General features: G+C 42.1%; 1 protein-coding gene across 5 annotated transcripts in view; it reads right to left on the bottom strand.

Moving 5' to 3' along the window:
• Positions 1 to 19,907, bottom strand: part of FAM151B (family with sequence similarity 151 member B) — a 67,249-nt gene that overhangs the window by 15,153 nt on the left and 32,189 nt on the right. For 4 of the 5 annotated variants that reach the window (XM_075932223.2, XM_075932224.2, XM_075932225.2 and 1 more), the window contains exons 5-6: positions 15,084 to 15,219; positions 11,125 to 11,207 (exon numbers count right to left, since the gene is read on the bottom strand). In XM_075932223.2, the coding sequence (XP_075788338.2) occupies positions 11,125 to 11,207; positions 15,084 to 15,219 (219 nt within the window). The remainder of the gene's footprint in view (positions 1 to 11,124; positions 11,208 to 15,083; positions 15,220 to 19,907) is intronic. The other variant, XM_075932226.2, reaches the window with a different exon arrangement.

The following is a 19,907-nucleotide window of genomic DNA, read 5'->3' on the forward strand; positions in this document are numbered from 1 at the left end:
GGATTTGGCTCTTAGTGTCATTTTTATCACCTTACTTCTAAGAATCTGTACATTATTGTTTTATTTTCACATTTTATACAAATGAATCTTTTATTCTTATGGAACATGGTGATTGTGAATTACACTGAAACTAGATCCTTCTAGAATAATCAGTAGATATTTGTGGTGTTGCAGCTTTAGTCCTAATGCACATAGAATCAATGTTTTCTAAAAATATTTAATGTTAGTTATTTTTGCCATCTGTATTAAGTTTCAAATAGATGATAAACATACATTCCCTATCATCTCCTTTGATGCAAAAACACTTGCTCCCCTGGACAAAGAAATATTAGTCACATGGAAAAGATAGGGGTATAGTTTGCATTCATGCAGAATCTAACAGTCTGTAGCAAATGCTGGCCTCAAACCCCACAGATTTTAGAGCATAGCATCAGCTTTTCTACACTCTGAGCCTGGGCCCTCTAATCCATGGCAGCATGACTGCCTGGGTGGCCAAGTGATATTGTCATGGATTCCTATTCCTTGGCTATATCCTAGCCTTCCTAAGAGCAGCTAGGATGAGAACTGTGATTGGTATAAGTACTGGTGACTGAGGAGAGTATACATTGTAGAAATCTGATCCCTTCTTTCTACCATATCTAACTGTATTCAAGAATGATTGCCACATTTGTCCTTAACTTTGCACAAATGACTTCTGCTCTGAAAAATGTGTGTGTGTTTTAACAGCTTTTTTCAAAGCCAGTGTTTTGATCCAGACCATTCTTCCAATGAAAAGCTCGTCACTTGCAGTTTGGTAAGTCAAGCACTCCACTATTAGGCAACTATAATTCTGAAATTTCCCATGGATTTCATAGCATTGGCTAACACCTGAGGACTCAGAAATCAGAATAAGAAGACTGGAAGGGACCTTGAGTGCAGTCTCCTGCACTCATGACAGGGCCAAGCAACATCTAGACCATTCCTGACAGGTGTTTGTCTAACTTGCTCTTAAAAATCTCCCATGATGGAGATTTCACAACCTCCCTGGGTAACTTATTCCAGTGCTTAACTACCCTAATAAGGATATTTTTCTTAATGTCCAACGTAAACTACCCTTGCTGCAATTTAAGCCCATTGCTTGATTTCTTCTCCATATCTTTCCTGAAATTTTTGCCCAAGTTGGATGCAATACTCTAATTGAGGTCTAATCAGCCCAAAGTGAAGACGACTTACTTGTCATGATCTGTGGAACGGGACTTCTGGGTCCGATTTATTTTGCATGGGCCCATCCTGGGTGGGTGCTCAGCATGATGGAATTGCATGGCCCAAATTATCACTTTTGGCTGCTGTTTGATCTCTAGTCTCCTTGTTGGGGAAGAAATAATAAAGGGTTCTTATCCATGTGAGAATTGAGGTAGCAAAACTGTACTGGGCATACCCGGATGGAGGGATTCACCCTCAACTAAACAGCACTCACTAGGCACAGGACCTGGTTTTCAAAGCCCCAGTAGGTTGAAAAAATTGTGGCGACAGGTGTTTGTACCTGGAGATGTTAGGTTAGGCACTATTTGACCCTTTCTCTCTATATAGTATGATAACCGTTAATTTAGACTCAAAGTATCTTGTTTACATTCGGCAGAGCTGAAATCACTGATGCCTAGGTTGTAGGTATAGTCCAATGTCTTTGATGCAAGAAGACTGCCAAGTGAGGTTCCCCCAACAACAGCTGAGAACACTCAGAGCAGTGCTATAAGTAAGGTGTCCTGAAGACATCTTGGTGAATGGCCAGCTGAGTGGTTGGTGGAGAGGCATGACCAGCAGGGCAGCTGACAGGGAGGTAGGTCTGGCAAGGAGCAGCACAGCCAGCAGCAGGGCAACTGGTGATCCATGATCTGCAAGTCGTCCAGTGGCACTGGAGGCTGCATATGTCATCAGTTGGTTTGTATTTATTGTGGATATTTATTAAAAGATGGGGTCCATCAGTAATCTATACTATGGCGGCATTCTCTATTTAGATCAACAGCCCAAACATAGATTTAGTTCATAATAATTGTTGAAAGGTATTCTCAAGAAATCCGTTGAGAGCCCAAAAGTTTCATTCTCAAGGTTAGAACTGAGATGAGAGTGGCTCTGACTCCCCTTCCAATGGGAGATGATAATGGTTCTAGAAGCAGGGAGAAATATCTAAGTAGGGAACTTAATTGTGTTTTACATGCACGTAAAATAAGTGAAACTTTTTCACATTTTTTCATAGAAACAGTTTAAGCTGAAAACACTTTTTTTCTTCCTAGAGTCAATAATTCTCAAATGTAAACATGGAGGAAGCATTGGATTTGATGCAATACAATACTTCAGATGTGGGCTCACCAGTGCCAAATACAAGGCAATAATCACTTCCCTCAATCCATTGACAATGCTCCTACTAATGTAGCCCAATAAACCATTGGCCTCATCCACCATTATTGCTAAGTCCTTCCCTGCAGAACTGACCCATAGCCAGCCTGTAGCAGTGCATAGGATTCTTCAGTCCAAAGTGCATTTGTGCTTGTTGAACCTCATCAGATTTTTTTGGCTGTCCTCCAATTTGTCTACATCACACTGGACCCTATCCCTACCCTGCAGCATCTCTACCTCTCTCCCCAGTTAAGTGTCCTCTGTGACCTTGCTGAAGGTGCATTCCAACCCATCATCCAGATCATTAATGAAAGTGTTGAAACAAAATTAGCCCCAGGAACAACCCCTAGGGCACTCTACTTGATACCGGCTGCACTATGGACTTTAAGTCAGATGATCTATCCACCTCATAGTCCGTCCATCCATCCAATGCATACTACTTTAACTTGCTGCCAAAAATACTGTGGGACACTATCAAAAGCTTTGCTATAGTCAAGATACATCATGTTCACCACTTTCCCCAATTCACAGAACCAATTAAGTCACAGAAGGCAATCATTTTGCTTAGGCATGACTGGACTGTTCCTAATCACCTTCTTTCTCCTCCAAGTGCTTAAAAATGGTTTCCTTGAGGACATGCTCCATGATTTTTCCATGGACCAAGGTGAGGCTAATTGGTCTGTAGTTCCCCAGTTTCTCCTTCTTCCCTTTTTTAAAGATGGGCACTATTCTTCTCTTTTTCCAATCATCTGGGACCTCTCTCAATCACCAAGGCTGTGTCTAGACTTCATCCCTCTTCTGTAAAAGGGATGCAAATTAGACATCGCAATTGCAAATGAAATGGGGATTTAACCCCCCCCCCCCCCCGCTTCATTAGCATAAAAATGGCTGTTGCTTTTTTCCGGCTCGGAGCTTTTCTGGAAAAAAGTGCCAGACTAGACGCGGATCTTTCAGAAAATAAAGCCTTTTCCGAAAGATCTCTTATCCCTTATTTTAAGAGGAATAAGGGATCTTTCGGAAAAGGCTTTATTTTCCGAAAGATCCGCGTCTAGACTGGCGCTTTCTTCCGGCAAAGCTCCGAGCCGGAAAAAAGTGGGAGCCATTTTTAAGCTAATGAAGCGGGGGGGGGGGGGGATTTAAATCCCTGCTTCATTTGCAATTGCGATATGTCTAATTTGCATCCCTTTTACGGAAAAGGGATGCAGTCTAGACACAGCCCAAGAGTTTTCAAAGATAATGGCCAGTGGCTCTGCAAAAACATTAGCCAACTCCCTCAGCACCCTCCAATACACCCTCATGGATTTGTGCATGTCCAGCTTCCTACGTGGCCCTTTAACCTGTTCTTTAATCATTGAGGGCTGCTCATTTCCTCCCCATACTGTGCTGCTCAGTGCAGGAGTCTAGGAGCTGTCCTTGTTTGTGAAGACCAAGACAAAAAAAGCATTGAGTACTTCTGCTTTTTCCAAATCATCTGTTCGTAGGTTGCCTCCCCACATTCAGTAAGGGTCCTACACTTCCCAACATCACCTCCTTCTTACTGACATACCTTAAAAAACCCTTCTTGTTACCCTTTACATCCCTTGCTAACTGCAATTCCAATTGCATTTTGACTTTTCTGATTTCATACTGCATGCTTGAGCAACATTTTTATACTTCTCCCTTGTCATCTGTCCAAGTTTCAACTTTTTGCAAGCTTCCTTTTTATGTGTAAGGTCTCCAGAGTTTTCTGTTAGGCCAAGCTGGTCACTTACCATAGTTGCTCTTTTTGCACATCAGGATGGTTATGTTCCTACACCCTCAGTAAGGCTTTTTTAAAATACAGCCAGCTCTCCTGGGCTCCTTTCCTCCTTATATTAAATTCCCAGGGGAGCCTGCTCATTAGTTCCATGGTGGAGTCAAAGTCTGCTTTTCTGAAGTCCAAATTCTGGTTCAAATTCTGCTGCTCTCCTTTCTTCCTTTTATCAGGATCCTGAACTCAGCCATCTCATGGCCATTGCTACCCGCTTCTATTTCCCCTACCAACGTACCCTGTTTGTTAAGAGCAGGTCAAGATGATCCAGGAGATTACATGGGTGCTCGTCATGTGGTGGTAACAAGGGTTGCTTCCTCCCCTGTCCCATGCATGCATCAGTAGCAGGAACCAGAACAGTCCAGCAGCCTGTTCCTTTCTGCCTCTGCACTCTTCTGGCCCACTGCACTCAGCTTCACAGAGGTAATAGGAAGGAGAGTGCCCAGGTGGGGCCTGTAGCAGAAGTGTTGCCTCTGGCCCTGCAACATCCTAAGGATGGCCCTTGGTACAGAACGAGGATTCATCACAGAATTTGGTCTACAGGCTGATCATTAGCTAGGCCAGATACTGACAGGCAGCATAAAACATGGGACTGCAAAAAGGGACCTAAAAGATGCTAATCTGGCCTGTTGTTGCAAAAACAATGTTGATATGAAACAGAAAACATGCAACAGGAATTTGAATTACATTTTCCAGTCTCCAAATATAACATAATAAAAATCAAAAGTGAAAGCTTTGTGTGCATGAGCTTGATGAGATAACATCAAACAGGTTTAATGGAAAGTTACGTGCAGAAATAAATCTATTACAACCATAACAAAGGGCCTGTGATCAGAGACAGCTGGGTGATAAAGACAACAAAAAGGGTTATAATTAAGATGGAAGAAAATTACATTTTAAAAATATATAAAATAATTCAGCAGCTATATATTGAAGATGACCAGAGGAAAATACTGTTTTTTAAAATGTGGTGGTAGCATCTGCTTTCATTCAAAAGTAAATTTTAAGCAGTGGCAAGCTCAGAAAGATTGTTTCTGCTTTGCTTTAATTATAATACATACTGCTATGGGCCATTTACTATTTGAATGGTCATAAAATATATAGCATGGCAGCTCTAAACTACAAAGTGTTGTATTATCAGTTGTGAAAATTATATTAAGTACATATAAATATGAATAAAAAACTGCTACACTTGCAATGTAAGCCTTTTAAAATGTATATATTAAAGAGTTTTCATCCAATCTGTTACTTCATATGACTATCCTTGCAAAGTTTTAAATGGAGTTACTAAACACAAAAAAACCATTGATGAAAGCCTAGTTCCACAGAATTCAATGGAAAAACTACCTTTGACTTCAGTGGAGCCAAGATTTTACCCACTGTGTCTAAAGAGCAAGGAAGAAGAAAAGTCCTAAGATTTGACTGAAACTTATAAGCAAACACTGAGCAATACAATACAAGAAAAGGATTATACAAAGAGGAGGCATAGTACACAAAGGCTGTGTCTAGACTGGCAAGTTTTTCCGCAAAGAAAAACTTGCCAGCTGTCTACACTGGCTGCTTGAATTTCTGCAAGAACACTGACAATCTCATATAAGAAATCAGTGCTTCTTGCGGAAATACTATGCTGCTCCCGTTCGGGCAAAAGTCCTTTTGCGCAAAAGGGCCAGTGTAGACAGCTCAGATTTGTTTTGCGCAAAAAAGCCCAGATCGCGAAAATGGCGATCGGGACTTTTTTGCACAAAAGCGCGTCTAGATTGGCACGGACGCTTTTCCGCAAAAAGTGCTTTTGCGGAAAAGCATCCGTGCCAATCTAGATGCTCTTTTCCGCAAATGCTTTTAACAGAAAACTTTTCCGTTAAAAGCATTTGCGGAAAATCATGCCAGTCTAGACGTAGCCAAAGAGTTAAACTCCCAAACAAAGAATTTCTCAACACAGGAAAGACTGGTCAGGAGCAGAACAGAAGTGAGATAGCAGAGAAGTAAACTGTTAGGATTGGTCTACATACAAGTTTCCACCAAAATAACATTCACACCTTTTATTACATCAACGCAAGTCTGTGCACATATCCTGGGGAGTCATCTGAAGGGCAGACCACCTCCTGTTCCCATTAAGATGGATTAAATTGACAGCTGGTTTACAGTTATAGGTAGGCTATTTCTGGTGTGCTTCAGGTCCAAATTTGTGGGTAACAACATGATATCCATAGGTAGGCTCACAGCGCTATTTCTTATTTTGAAGCCTAAGGGAAGGTACAGCACTGCATACCAGGTCAATGGATGACACCAACCAGTACGTTTTTGTTTATCTTAATGAATTGTCTTGCAAACTGATGTCACAAAGTTCACTAAGGATATGGAGTCCAAGGTAAGTAAGAGCCTTTTTGTCATAATTTTTAAAGGGTATTTGCTAGAAATTGCTGTTATACTGATGTTTGAGCTGAAATCTAAACAAAAAACATTTTTTAGGCTGATAATCAGTAGTTTCTGAAGCTGGAGCCAATCACCCCAAGAAGATCAGGGAGTTTAGATTAAGGCTGGTGAAAGGGTCAGTTTAGAAGTCAGTGAGACAAGGGCAAGACGACCCACGAGAAACAGAATTAGGTATGGAAGGCAGAGGCTGGAAGGAGGCAGATTCCAGAGACCAACACTGAAGGTTAAAGAGCCCAGGAGGCAGACATCTGAAACTTTTGAATAAACATCCTTTTTAGAAAATAAGGTGTAATCAAGAATCATAACCTAGATTTCCCCCTAAAGTGTCAATAAAAATTTAGTAGGATAGCAACAAGGAAACAGTAGCACAATATCTCATTAGAAACAACGTTGAGAGGTAACTTAGGATTTGATTCTTGGAAGGAAGGCATGTTCATTGGGCCTGATGCATACCATCAACTGTGTAGCAATGAGAATAATGGGTTCAACCTTAGGAGGGAAAAAGAATGTCTTCAGGAAAACCCAGGAAAAGGAGGAAAAGTAAGCTGCTTTATAAGGGCTACAAAATGTAGCTAGTACCCTGGATTTAGAAATAAACAAACACAAGAAATACAAGAATTTTTAAAAGTGAGACAAAGGATAAATAGTTAACTTAAAGCAGAAATTAATACAGTAGGAGCAACTAGGTTAACTCAGACGTTTCAAATTGAGTCACAAAATGAACTAAATGAAATTTAAAAAAAGCAGGAAATATCGGTACAGGAAATTGAGGAATGGAAACAAAAAGCAAAAGACAGGCAAGTTGCCATGACAGTTGCAGGTAAAAAGAGAAAAGAAAGAAATCATGCATTTTGCAAAAGGCAAATAAATACACGAAAGGAAGAATTAAGAACAAGTAAAGGGCTAATAGTAGTAATAAAAACTGGAAGCGGTGAAGAAACAGTCAACATGAGGAGGATTTATACCATCCTTGTTGTTATTCAAAGAACTTCTCCCAGGACATTATAGTCCCATTGGTATGAATTCCTAGAGTTTATAGAATAAGTCCTCAGTGACTTGTTCTTGGAAAGTCTACCCATTAGAGAAACTATTAATCCAAATCTGACAGTAGAACCATCAACCCAAACAGTAAAACCACTAAGTCATACGGTGGAACAACCATCCTAAGTTATAATATCACTGTGGAAAGGCAGACATGAAAGACAGCTAGTAGACGTAAATAAAGATAAAAATTGACAACTATTGTCAATATATGTAATTCAACACACTTTCTTCTACATACTTCTTCAGAAATACCAGGAATATGGAGGCACAGGGAATAACAAGCAAAATTCCATAGAGTGTTCCACTGATAGTTGGCACAAGAAACAAAAAATAATGTGTATTTTGGAATCATGAAACTAAGCATAAATGGACCTAGAATAGTAGGGACTGATACTCTCCAAGTGATGCAATGCTCAATAGATCCTGTAAAAAGTATTCTATGGACAATACATTAATGAAATACAAGTCCTAAAAAGGCAGGGGGAAAAACGTGAAAGGAAAAAAAACAAAGTAACAAAAAGATCTGAGGACCTCCCAGAATTAAGTGACCAGGAGATACTTAAAAAACAACAAATAGTCTTGCAGCGCCTTAGAAACTAACAAAAAATGTGGATGGTATCATGAGCTTTCGTGGGCACAACCCACTTCTTCATGAGATGTTAGAGATGCCCAAGAAGGACTATTAGAATTAATAGCAGCTGCAGAAGATGAGGATAATGGCATACACAAAGAGCTAGAAGAGGAAGAGATGCCAGCTATAGGGACAATCCACACCTATTTTTGCACTCATGTGGAAGACTTTTGGTCTCAATAGTGTTAATCCAGAGGAGGTGAAAATGCCAATGTTCCTAACTAGCCCAATATCAATTAATATAAAATTCCAACAACTAAATAATGTCTAGCTTGACTTGATGAATGGAGGGCAGGGTCATATGGAATAATCAGGGTGAATATTAGTGTAGAACACCAATTGTTACTGGTCATAGTTGAAAGCACATGGTACACAAGCTCCTTACAAAAAAAGATGGTACCCAACATTCCCCACAGATACAGACTCAGGTTCAGGAAAGGGTCTCAAATGGATAATATGATGTATATAGCTGATTTAATCAAACTATGAGGTACAAGGTGATGGGTGGTATCTAAGTAGTGTCAGAGGGTGGTATCCTGACACGTCATGAGTAATGTGTAACTTGTTTGTACCTGTATATAAAGTGGTGTGTTGGGGGGACTTTGTCCAGCCAGGGGACAGTGGGGGTGCATCTAGACTGGAAAGATTTTGCGCAAAAGCGGCTGCTTTTGTGTAAAAACTTGCCAGCTGTCTACACTGGCTGCTTGAATTTGCGCAAGAACACTGACATTGTAATGTACAAAATCAGCGCTTCTTGCGCTAATACTTTCACGCTCCTGCTCGGGAAAAAGCCCTCTTGCACAAGAATCCTTGTGCAAGAGGGCCAGTGTAGACAGAGAAGAACTGTTTTGCGCCAAAAAGCCCTGATGGCTAAAATGGCAATCGGGGCTTTCTTGCGCAAAATCGCATCTAGACTGGCCATGGATGCTTTTGCGCAAAAGTATCCATGCCAATCTAGATGCGCTTTTGCGGAAATACTTTTAACAGAAAAACTTTTCCGTTAGAAGTATTTCCGCAAAATCATGCCAGTCTAGATGCAGCCTGGGAGTTTCCCCACTGGTTGAGTGGAGTCCATTGTTACAATACCATGTGTGTAGTGACCCTGTGACCCCAAACCCTTTATCCCTAATTCCAGAGCCTGCACCCTAATCCTCAGCACAAGCCCTGAATCCGCTCCAGCACCATGAATGCCTCATCTTTGACCTTCCCCTTACAAGGCAGGTGGGCAGGGCAGGACTTGGACCTATTCTGGGCATCAACAAAAATTATACAAACCTGATGCCCCTGCATGAGAGATCATAGAAATGAATAGAGATTACTTCCTATGAAGAATGACTCAGCAAAATCCCATAGGAATACACTGTAGCCCACAGAGATCAATGGGACTTTCAGACAGGAAAAAGCTAGGGTTCATCTTAAGGACAGATGAAAAGAACATCATAGGAATGCATTGAGCCCCTAGAAGTCTATGGAACAGGGGAGAAGCTCTCAGTACATATGACTAATTAGTAAATGATAAGTGGTAAATAGCATAGGCTAATCCCTGGAAAGTGATTAATTCAGATGGCACGTCACATATGACAAATTAGCACGTGCAAATTCATGGAAGAGGATTGGATGGATTATAATAATAAATGAATAGCTAATAAACTGAAATCATATATAAAGGCATCAGCCAGCAGGCTACAACTCTGTAGGTGACCAGGAAGAGAGTGAAGCTCTGCTGGACACCTGGAAGGAAGAAAACACTTATGGGACAGTGGCAGCAGCTCCAATGGAACCCAGCCAAGGAAGAGTGGGTTGAAAACCAACAACTGAAACAGCAACTCATCCAAAGTCCCAGGTTACCTTAACAATGTCTGCTTCTGGCACTTGGCCATCAGGAGGCCTTTGCACCAGTCCAGCAGCAGCAACCAACAGGCTTCTATCTCTGCTGCCAAAGAGCAGTGCTCATGTCAGCAACAGCTCCTCACTTCAGCAGTAGCCTGCTGTGAACCCACCAGGAAACCTGCTCCCTGAAAATACACCAGGCCATAATTGGGGATTCTCTGCTACAAATTTTGGAGTAATGTGAACTTAGGAATAAGTGTTCTATTTCAATGTTTTTATTCCAAAGTAAGTGTTCCCCTACAGACTTGCACTGAAATAACGAAAGTAACAATATTACAACAGATTTTTGTATTATGGTGTAAATGTTTTGAGGAAGGACAGCTTTGCGCAAAAGGGGGCTTTTGCCCAAAAAGGAGCTGTCTATACAGCTCTTTTTTGCGCAAAAACCTCTTGCACAAAAGGGATCCAAAGAAGAAATACAAATGAGAGTGTGACCTATGCAAATGAGTACTTCATTTGCATTTCCTCTTGTAGAAAAGGCTTGCAGTATAGACGCCGCCACAGTCAACCTGTGGAACTCCTTGTCAGAGGATGTTATGAAGAACTTTAACAGGGTTCAAAAAAGGGGTAGATAAATTCTTGGAGGTTAGATCCATCAATGGTTATTAGCCAGGATGGGTAGGAATTGTGTCCCTAGCCTCTGTTTGTCTGGAAACAGATGACAGGAGAGGGATCACATGATGATTACCCGTAGTTTACTTCCTCTGGCACATCTCTCATTGTCCACTGTCAGCAGACAGGATACAGGGCTAGATGGACCTTTGGTATGACCCACTATGGCCATTCGTATGTTCAGGAGCCAAATTAGCAATCAATATTACCCAAAAGCACCACAGCAGTGTGAATTCATTGTTTCATTTACTGTTTACAGTGTGAGCGTATTTCCTTTGTATTCAGGCTTCTAGTCCTATGGCCTTTCTGAATTCAGATTTTTGTGGTTCCAAAATATCATAGTAAACCCTACTTTTATCAAAGGTGTCTCTGATGTAAAGCAGGTCTTCTATGAAGTACTCATCTTGCCTTCCTGTCCAAACAGTCAGACTGTACCTGTTTTAACAGAGTTATTAAAATTACTTAGAGCACAAAACACACAGAAAAGACTACTAGGACTTGTATCTTAATGTCAGATACAATTACATATAAAACACTGACAGATGGTAAAGTTAGAAATTCAAGCACTGAAGTTAGGAAATAACAGAATTAGGGTTGTTTGGGCACTGTTAATACTTGCGCACTTGTGCCTGTGCAATTTGATGCAGTCTTTAATTACATGATCACATACTATTTTTCCCACCGGACCACAAATACAGATGATGCTCAATGGTAGCTAGTCAATATTTCTTTTTGTGCTAACCATTCTATCCCTGCTAAGTAATTCAAACCAAACATTTAATAAGTGATTAATGATAGTGTTGGGACAGTTTCTGGAAGTTTATCTTGAGATACCTGGAGCTGTATTTGCCATACTCCTGATGCTTACTGGGAAAACTGAATCCAATTGGCGTTATGCATTATTCATATATAGTGCCATAAAATGCTACATACTATGAAAAAAAGATCAGCTCCTTTAAAAACTACTTGCTTGCAAAATCAGAAATAAAAATACAAGAGTGTCAAAGAATACTATTACTGAAAAAATGCCTACTTTCTTATTTTTAGTATGTCATTATAAAATAAATCAACTGGAATAAACACATTTTACTTTCATTTCAGTGTATATCACACAGAGCAGTTTAAACAAATCATTGTATGAAATTTTAGTTTATACTGACTTTTCTAATGCTTTTTCTATAGTCTATTGTAAAACCAGGCAAATGGTTATACGAGCTGATGTACTGATTAGTTAAAGTTTAACAAAGCAATAAATAATTAAAACAAAGTATTATGAAAAAGGTTATGCAATCTTAACTATAGTGGTTTTAATCGCACAAGAACTGCAAAGCTATATGATTAATTGAATTTATTATCCACCTGGACCACCTCACCAATACTTTTGTCTGTCCTGAATTTATTCTAACCTTTAAAAGAAGACACACACACAAAACCATTATATATATAAAAAAAAAAGTGAAATATATTTTTCTTCTACACCAGGGATGGGGAACCTTTTTAGGGTCACGGGGCACTGAAAAATCAGTCAGCGGCTGGAGGGTTGGGGGAAGGTGACAGTGTGTGCTCTTCAATGCTGGGGGAGGCCCTAAGCCTCAGGAGCCAGATTCAGGCAATCCAGAAGCTGCATCTGGGCCCCCAGGCCTTAGATTCCTCACCCCTGTTCTACACCTATAAATGTGTAAATCTTTACCCTCCCACCACTCTCCAAAATTATATTGGCCAAACACCCAAGATGGTCAATATTCTGTCCTGTATCAAATGACAGATTTAAGATTTGTTATCTTGTGACACTGAAGAGCTCTTCAAGGCAGAGCAAAGTTAAATAAAGAATTAGCAAATAAAAACCCACCAGGTGAACTGTTAAAAAGTTATAAGAATTGAAGAAAATGGCATGTGTTGAATCATGGCGACATGCCCAGAACTGTTCCTTTGGAATTGGGTGAGTAAAAGGCAACAAAAACAAAAAGACTAATAACATCAACGTTAATAATAATGAAACTTCACACATTTGCAAGTTGGAGTCTTTCAACAATCCAAAGTCCTGTTTACATATGGTGTGGTATTTGTTGACTTCCTGCACCTTGTAACTGAACTAAACCCCAACTAAACATCGGAACTCCTGACAACAAACTCTGATGTAATGTTATTTGGGATATAAATGTGAAGTAAATAAGGTTCATTTTATAAGCAATAAAATGTACTTAGAGTATTGTACAGTAAAAATCCGATAATCCGGCCCTTTAGGACCCAGGGGGTGCCGGATTATCAGATATGCCGGACTATCAGAAGGGGGGGCTATGAGGGGTCTGGAGTGCGGTGGGAGGGGATGCCACCCCCAGATCCCTCATAGCCCCCCCCTTACGATAGTCAGGCTCTGCCCCAGGAGTCCCTGATTCAGCCGCTGCTGGTCAGTTTCAGCAGCAGCTGAATCGGGGATACCTGCAATAGAGCAGCTGGGGTGCTGCCGGGTTGGTCCCGCAGCGCCGAGGGACGGCGCTACGGCACCAACCCAGCAGCACTCCAGCTGCTCTTGGGGACGCCTGGGACAGAGCAGCTGGGGTACTGCCCTGGTTGGTCCCGTAGTGCTGCCCCTCGGGGCTGCAGGACCAACCCGGCAGCACCCCAGCTGCTCTTGGGGACGCCTGGGGCAGAGCAGCTGGGGTCCTGCCGGGTTGGTCCCAAAGCGCCAAAGGACGGAGATGCGGGACCAACCCAGCAGGACCCCAGCTGCTCTGCCCCAGGCATCCAGATTCAGCCTGCTGGTGAAACTGACGCTGCTGGTCAGTTTCAGCAGCGGCTGAATCCCAACGCCTGGGGCAAGGCAGCACCTGCTGGGTTGGTCCCGTAGCGCCGCCCCTCGGCGCTGTGGGACCAACCCGGCAGCACCCTAGCTGCTCTGCCCCAGGGGTCCCCAAGTCAGCCGCTGCTGAAACAGATCAGCGGCTGATTCCAGGAAGCCCGGGGCAGAGCAGCTCTGCCCCGGGCTTCCTGGAATCAGCCGCTGATCTGTTTCAGCAGCGGCTGACTTGGGGACCCCTGGGGCAGAGCAGCTGGGGTCCTGCCGGGTTGGTCCCGCATCGCCGTCCTTTGGCGCTGCGGGACCAACCCTGCAGCACTCCAGCTGCTCTGCCCAGGCATCCCCAAGAGCAGCTGGGGTGCTGCAGGGTTGGTCCCGCAGCCCCGAGGGGCAGCGCTACCGGACCAACTCGGCAGCACCCCAGCTGCTCTGCTCCCGGCTTCCCCGATTCAGCTGCTGGTCAGTTTCAGCAGGAGCTGAATGGGGGAAGCCTGTCTGGCTGTCCCAGCACTTCCGGGTTCCTGATGGTGCTGGACCATCAGGAGTCCCGGAGCATTGGATGCCGGACTAATGGAGTTTTACTATATATCATTTCTGTGTTTGGTATCTGCCTGTTCCCCCATCCCATAAGAAGGCCCCTGTAGCAAGTCTAACAGTCATTTGTACAGTATTGGTACTGTGCCTAGCATACTGAGGCCCTGATCATGCTTGGAATTTGTAGGAACCACTGTAGTAAACTAAAATAGTAAATGTACACCAGTAGAATATGCATAGGCCTACCAAGGATTAGATAAAAAAGGAAAGTAATTGAAAAAATCGTCATTGTACCGTATTTCTTTTCCTATACTATGAATTTCTAAGAATCAGTTGGAAATTGAAATATGAATCAATGTTTCAAAAACAATAAAAATAATATCTTTCGGGTATCTACACAAAACTCACTGACTTAGAGCAATTGCTTGAACTTCCATTTAAACATCCTCATATTTGAAGTATTTATGTCAAATGATCATGAAATGTATACACAATTTAGTATGAAGTACATACAAAATGTGACAAATTGGTTTGAACTGATTTAAAATCATGAAATTAAACTACTTAGTATACTCACTAAAGTAGAGTTGAGAAGTCTTTGTGATGGAACTTAGTGCAATGTGCCTTAGTTTCAAGCCTTTAAAGATTCAGTTAGTAAGGAATTTGAAAAATAAGTTTTGTAGATTTTTAATACTTTATACACATATAAATTGTGCCTACTTTATTTCAGCAGACAGAATATCTTTAATCCATATATTTTATGGGGAAAATTTCCATGTAAAAATAATTTCATTTTTCTCTTTTATTGATAATGTAGTATCTATCTTGAATGTAAATGACAAAACAAATTTAAAAAGTTAAAAAATATTTTTAAAGCTTAAAATATGGCGCATACACTTATTATGTGCAAAAATGTTAAAGGGCTGACTAGTATCTGTCTTTATCATGCAAATGACTAAATTAGAAATCCTCAGACTCACCTGTTTGACTTCTGTAATAACCAGAGCAACTCAGATTTTGACTGTTGTAACAAAGATGCTCTTACAGGAAATGTTACAGGTTGAGTAAGTGCTCCACATATCTCAGCCATCTCTTTCACCATTGCCCAACTGTATCCTATTGAAAAGATCATTTGATATGGTATTATGAAACTCTCCAAATTCCTGTCAGATTATAAAGTTTTCATGATTCATAAAATAATTAGGTTTAACAATATACCCCACTGTTCCATACTGTCAATATGTGGATTTCGTAACATCAACCATTTAAAAAAAAAAAAACTCTTTGAAAAAAGAAGAAAAAGGTCATTCTAAGACTTTTAGACTAAAAAAAACCCAATAGAAATGTAGACTAAAAAACAACTGATATTAAGTTATACAGATATGAGTTGACAACAATTGTTAGGGCTTGGAGAAAGTATATTTAAAAGAAAGCAATTTAACACTTAAAATTGCTTGTTTTTAACATCTATTTTTGCAAGCTTCAAAGCTAGTAAAATTGTTTTTTTGTTTGTTCATTAAGTTCTATATGCAATAGAAAATCTTCCCTGAAGCTACTAGGGTAATATTTTTCTACGTGGTTAATTAATCACAGCATGATGAATACAATGAATACCAACTGATTTAAAAAAAAAATTAGATAAAGCTGTGTGTGTGTGTGATACACACACGCATGCACGCACACACACACACACCCACCCCTATACCCTGCACAGATACTGAAGTTACAATTGGCCATACCAGCTGCTTTTCTTAGCTCTTGTATATACTACTGGACAATATCGTATATTAAAAACTTCCAGGTGGCTAGAACATCATCTGAATAATTTTTGCATCACAAATTGAAATTAAATAATAACTTGGTAGTAACTATAATGCTTCCTTCTAGCAACATTTCACCCCATCCACAATAAAAGTTTCAGTAAACGTTTTGAACATATCACTGCAAGGTGTGATTATACCACAATGAAACATAGGTATGTGCAGTTATCAGTTCTGATCCTTTTTTTTATTTTGTCTCTACAATTACAGTTGACTTCAACGGGGCTATTTAGGTGCTGCAAGTTAAATACAGATGTTTGTGGAACTGGAGCCTCAGATCAAAATGGATGTGATTTTCATACATGCACAATCTCTGAGGGGCACAAATGAATACAAAATAATCATCATATATTCAGGATTTTGTATGAGAACTTATTAAAGGAGGAGGAATGGTCTTGTGCTTGAAGCAAAGAGCAAGGAATTGGGTATCTTTGTTCTTTTTCCAGGTTAACCACACATCTCCTACACGACCATAAGCACATAACTACATTATAGAAAATTAAAGAATAAAAAACCACAATCCCAGGTGCCCATGTAAAGACAATTTTGCAAATGCAGTCATTCAAAAGTTAAATAAAAGCAAGAATTAATGTTGCGGCTAGAACCTTAATCTGGCTCCTCTGTGACTATGTATTGTAATTATTTCAATCGCTATTTTTTCCATAGAAAAACCTAACTCAGTGCGTAGTATGCAAGATGCTCAACAAACATGTAGCTATTAAATTTCTTTTTATCTTCCAATACGAGAACTCAGACAGCATTTACTGTATATCATCCAAATCCTGCACTGAATACCAAGAATTCACTTTGTTGTGGGCTTTTCTATGGTGTTTTCATTATATCTTAGTTCCTTACAAATACTAGCCAATTTATTTTCACAGCACTCTTGTGATATTAGATGACAATATCCTCATTTTACACATGGAGAATGGATGAACAGAGATTAAACTGTCAGAAGTGTACATTTATTTTAGGTATCCAATTTAAGAAGCCTAGGCCCTGGCTTTTCAGAGTACATAGCATTATATAGCTCTTTTAGAACAGAGACATCCCCTCTCCATCCCCCCAGTTACAGCTCTAGTGTTTAAAGTACCCAGAAAAGGCATACAAAAATACCTATCTGTGACCATTTTTATTTCAGTCAAACATGAACTCTGTAGCATAGGTAGAATCTCCAAGGCAGCATTCAACCATACCTTAACCATGGTATCATCTTTCTTTTCCTGCAATTCCCTGCTTCATTCTCTAATCTGCAACACATGAAAAAGGGACCTACACAAACAATACTGCCATCCATACTGAACAAAATATGAGTGTTTGTGGAAAAAATAGTACATGATAATATGTAACCCTTCTGCCAGGTAGGCCTGGCAGTAACCAGGGCTGGGTTCAATATCTGGGGGTCAATCTCACAAAGAACCGTCTCGAGCCCCCACCCAGTGATCTGGGAAATTCACGCACCCCTGGGCGCCTCTGAGAGGCAATGCTTCCCCACTCGCAAGCACTGAGTCTGAGTGTAGGAAAAGAACATTTAATGAAACAGAAAGAGAATTCATACGGCATTAGCTTGGGGAAAACACCACAGAGTTCATAACCCAAACATGAGCCAAGCCCCCACCCCAGCCAAGAATCGCCCGAAGTCCACAGAGTCCGACTCCCCAAAAGTCTCTGTCCCTGGTCCGTGCCACCCAGAGTCTCAAAGTTCACCCGCAGGGTTTCACCTCCCAACCTGGGTAGAAATGGGGGTGGGGGAGATAGATAGGGGGCACCTTATATGAAACTCCGCCACGCTTCACCAGCTGTCTCGTCCCACACCTCTGGATGCTCCGCTGGGCACCTGTCGCCACTCCTCGTCTGCTGCCGCCACTGGTCGCCGCTTCTCACCTGCTGCCGCTCCACGCCACACTGCCGCTGGTCACTGCTCCTCGCCTGCCGCCGCTCCACGCCATGCCGCTGATGGCCGCTCCTCACCCACCACTGCTCCACGCCACACCGCTGATGGCCGCTCCTCACCCGCCGCTGCTCCACACCACACCGCTGATGGCCGCTCCTCGCCTGCTGCCGCTCCACGCCACAGGACTGGTCCACCACCACTTCACTGGCTGCAATAGGTCTGGCTCTCAGCCAAACCAGTGATTTCAGCTCAGTGATTTCAACTCTCAGCCAAACCAGTGATTTCAACTCTCAGTGATTTCAACTCTTTAGCCACCAGCTGGGCTGCCAAATGAATCCAGCTTTCACTGGACTAGCAAACGAAAAAACTCCTCAGGGAGTCTGCTTTAGGTCTGTCCTTAAAACAAAGGGGGAAAGGTGCAGGCTGGGCCAGTCTGAAGCAGGCTGACTCAAGTCCTTTAACCCTTTCCCCCAGCTCTGTCTACTCAACTCTGGAAGGGGGGAGGCTTGTTCTTCCGAGATCTCTTACCATGATGGTGGTGTCTCTCCTGCAAGCACTGGTGGCATGTTTTACAGTTCCCACATTTACGGGTAGCATGATTAGTTACCCCCACAACAGTCCCAAATTATACACAATTCTCCACATTCCATTCCAACACTGACCCTCCATCAGCCCTGGCTGAATGGGATTTACATAACCACACCTTGGATTCTCTCCTGAGAAGTATTTACATGTCAACAGTTAACAGTTAATTACCTTGCAGAGCTAAACAATTGTAGTGGGCACACCCACCCCTCCGTTTAGCTGGCTGATAGCAAGCAGCAGTTCAGCCCCTGCTTACAAATATGTTGTTGTTGTTGTTCGTCCATCGTATTCGAAGAGGACCTTGACATCTAACAGGTTGTGGACTGTCCACGGTGTGTCCGCAAATGGCTGATAAGGCCAATACGGGCACGGAATGTTCTACCACATGTCGGGCAGACATGTGTGGGCACCACAGTTGCAGCTTTTGCAACTCTGGCTTTACGGAGTGCTCGCTTCTCTTGTGCTATGGCTGTCCTTCTGGCTTCAGATGTTTGACAGCCTTGGTAGATCAGCGTGTGCCATGTTGATCAGTCTTGTGCCAGGGTCTCCCAGGAGGTGGTGTCAATATCCAGGGACTTGAGAGAGGCTTTAAGCGTATCTTTGTATCGCTTCTTCTGTCCCCCGTGCAATCGCTTCCCTTGAAACAGCTCACCATAGAAGAGCTGTTTAGGGATGCGATGATCTGACATCCTTGCAACATGGCCTGCCCAGCGTGTCTGAGCTTTCATCAGCAGGGTGTAAACTGACGGCAGACCTGCTCTAGAAAGGACGTCTGTGTCTGGCACCTTATCCTGCCACCGGATCCTCAGAAGTCAGATGGTGCAACTCTCATTACTGAGAAGACTCTGATTTTACAGCGTTGGGCTGAGCACTTCCAATCCGTACTGAACTGCCCATCTTCCATCAATAACGAGGCAATTGATAGAATGCCCCAGGCGGATATCAACCACAGCATGGATGTCTCACCATCAGAGACTGAAACCTTACAGGCCATCAGCCAGCTGTCCAGTGGCAAGGCCCCAGGATCTGATGCGATCCCAGTGGAAGTCTATAAGGGTGGTGGTGCAGTGCTTGTCGACAAACTCACTCAGCTGTTCCAGTCCTTCTGGAATCAAGGATCTATTCCTCAGGAACTGAAAGACGCGTCCATCGTACACCTCTACAAGAGGAAAGGAAATCGACAAGTTTGCGATAATCATAGAGGAATATCACTGCTTTCCATCGCAGGTAAGATCCTTGCACGAGTGTTGCTGAATCGTCTGATTGACCACCTGGAACAGGGTTTATTACCCGAGACACAGTGCGGTTTCCGCAAAGAGCGTGGCACGGTGGATATGATCTTTGCAGCCTGACAGCTCCAAGAGAAGTGTCAAGAGCAGAATCGTGAACTGTACACCATCTTCGTGGATATCACCAAGGCTTTTGACACTGTCAGTCGCGAAGGTCTGTGGCGCATCATGTCGAAGTTTGGGTGCCCTGACAGATTCATCTTGATGGTACGTCAG

The sequence above is a fragment of the Pelodiscus sinensis genome, chromosome 6 (genome assembly GCF_052426305.1).
Source record: "Pelodiscus sinensis isolate ZL-2025 chromosome 6, ASM5242630v1, whole genome shotgun sequence".
NCBI lineage: Eukaryota > Metazoa > Chordata > Testudines > Trionychidae > Pelodiscus > Pelodiscus sinensis.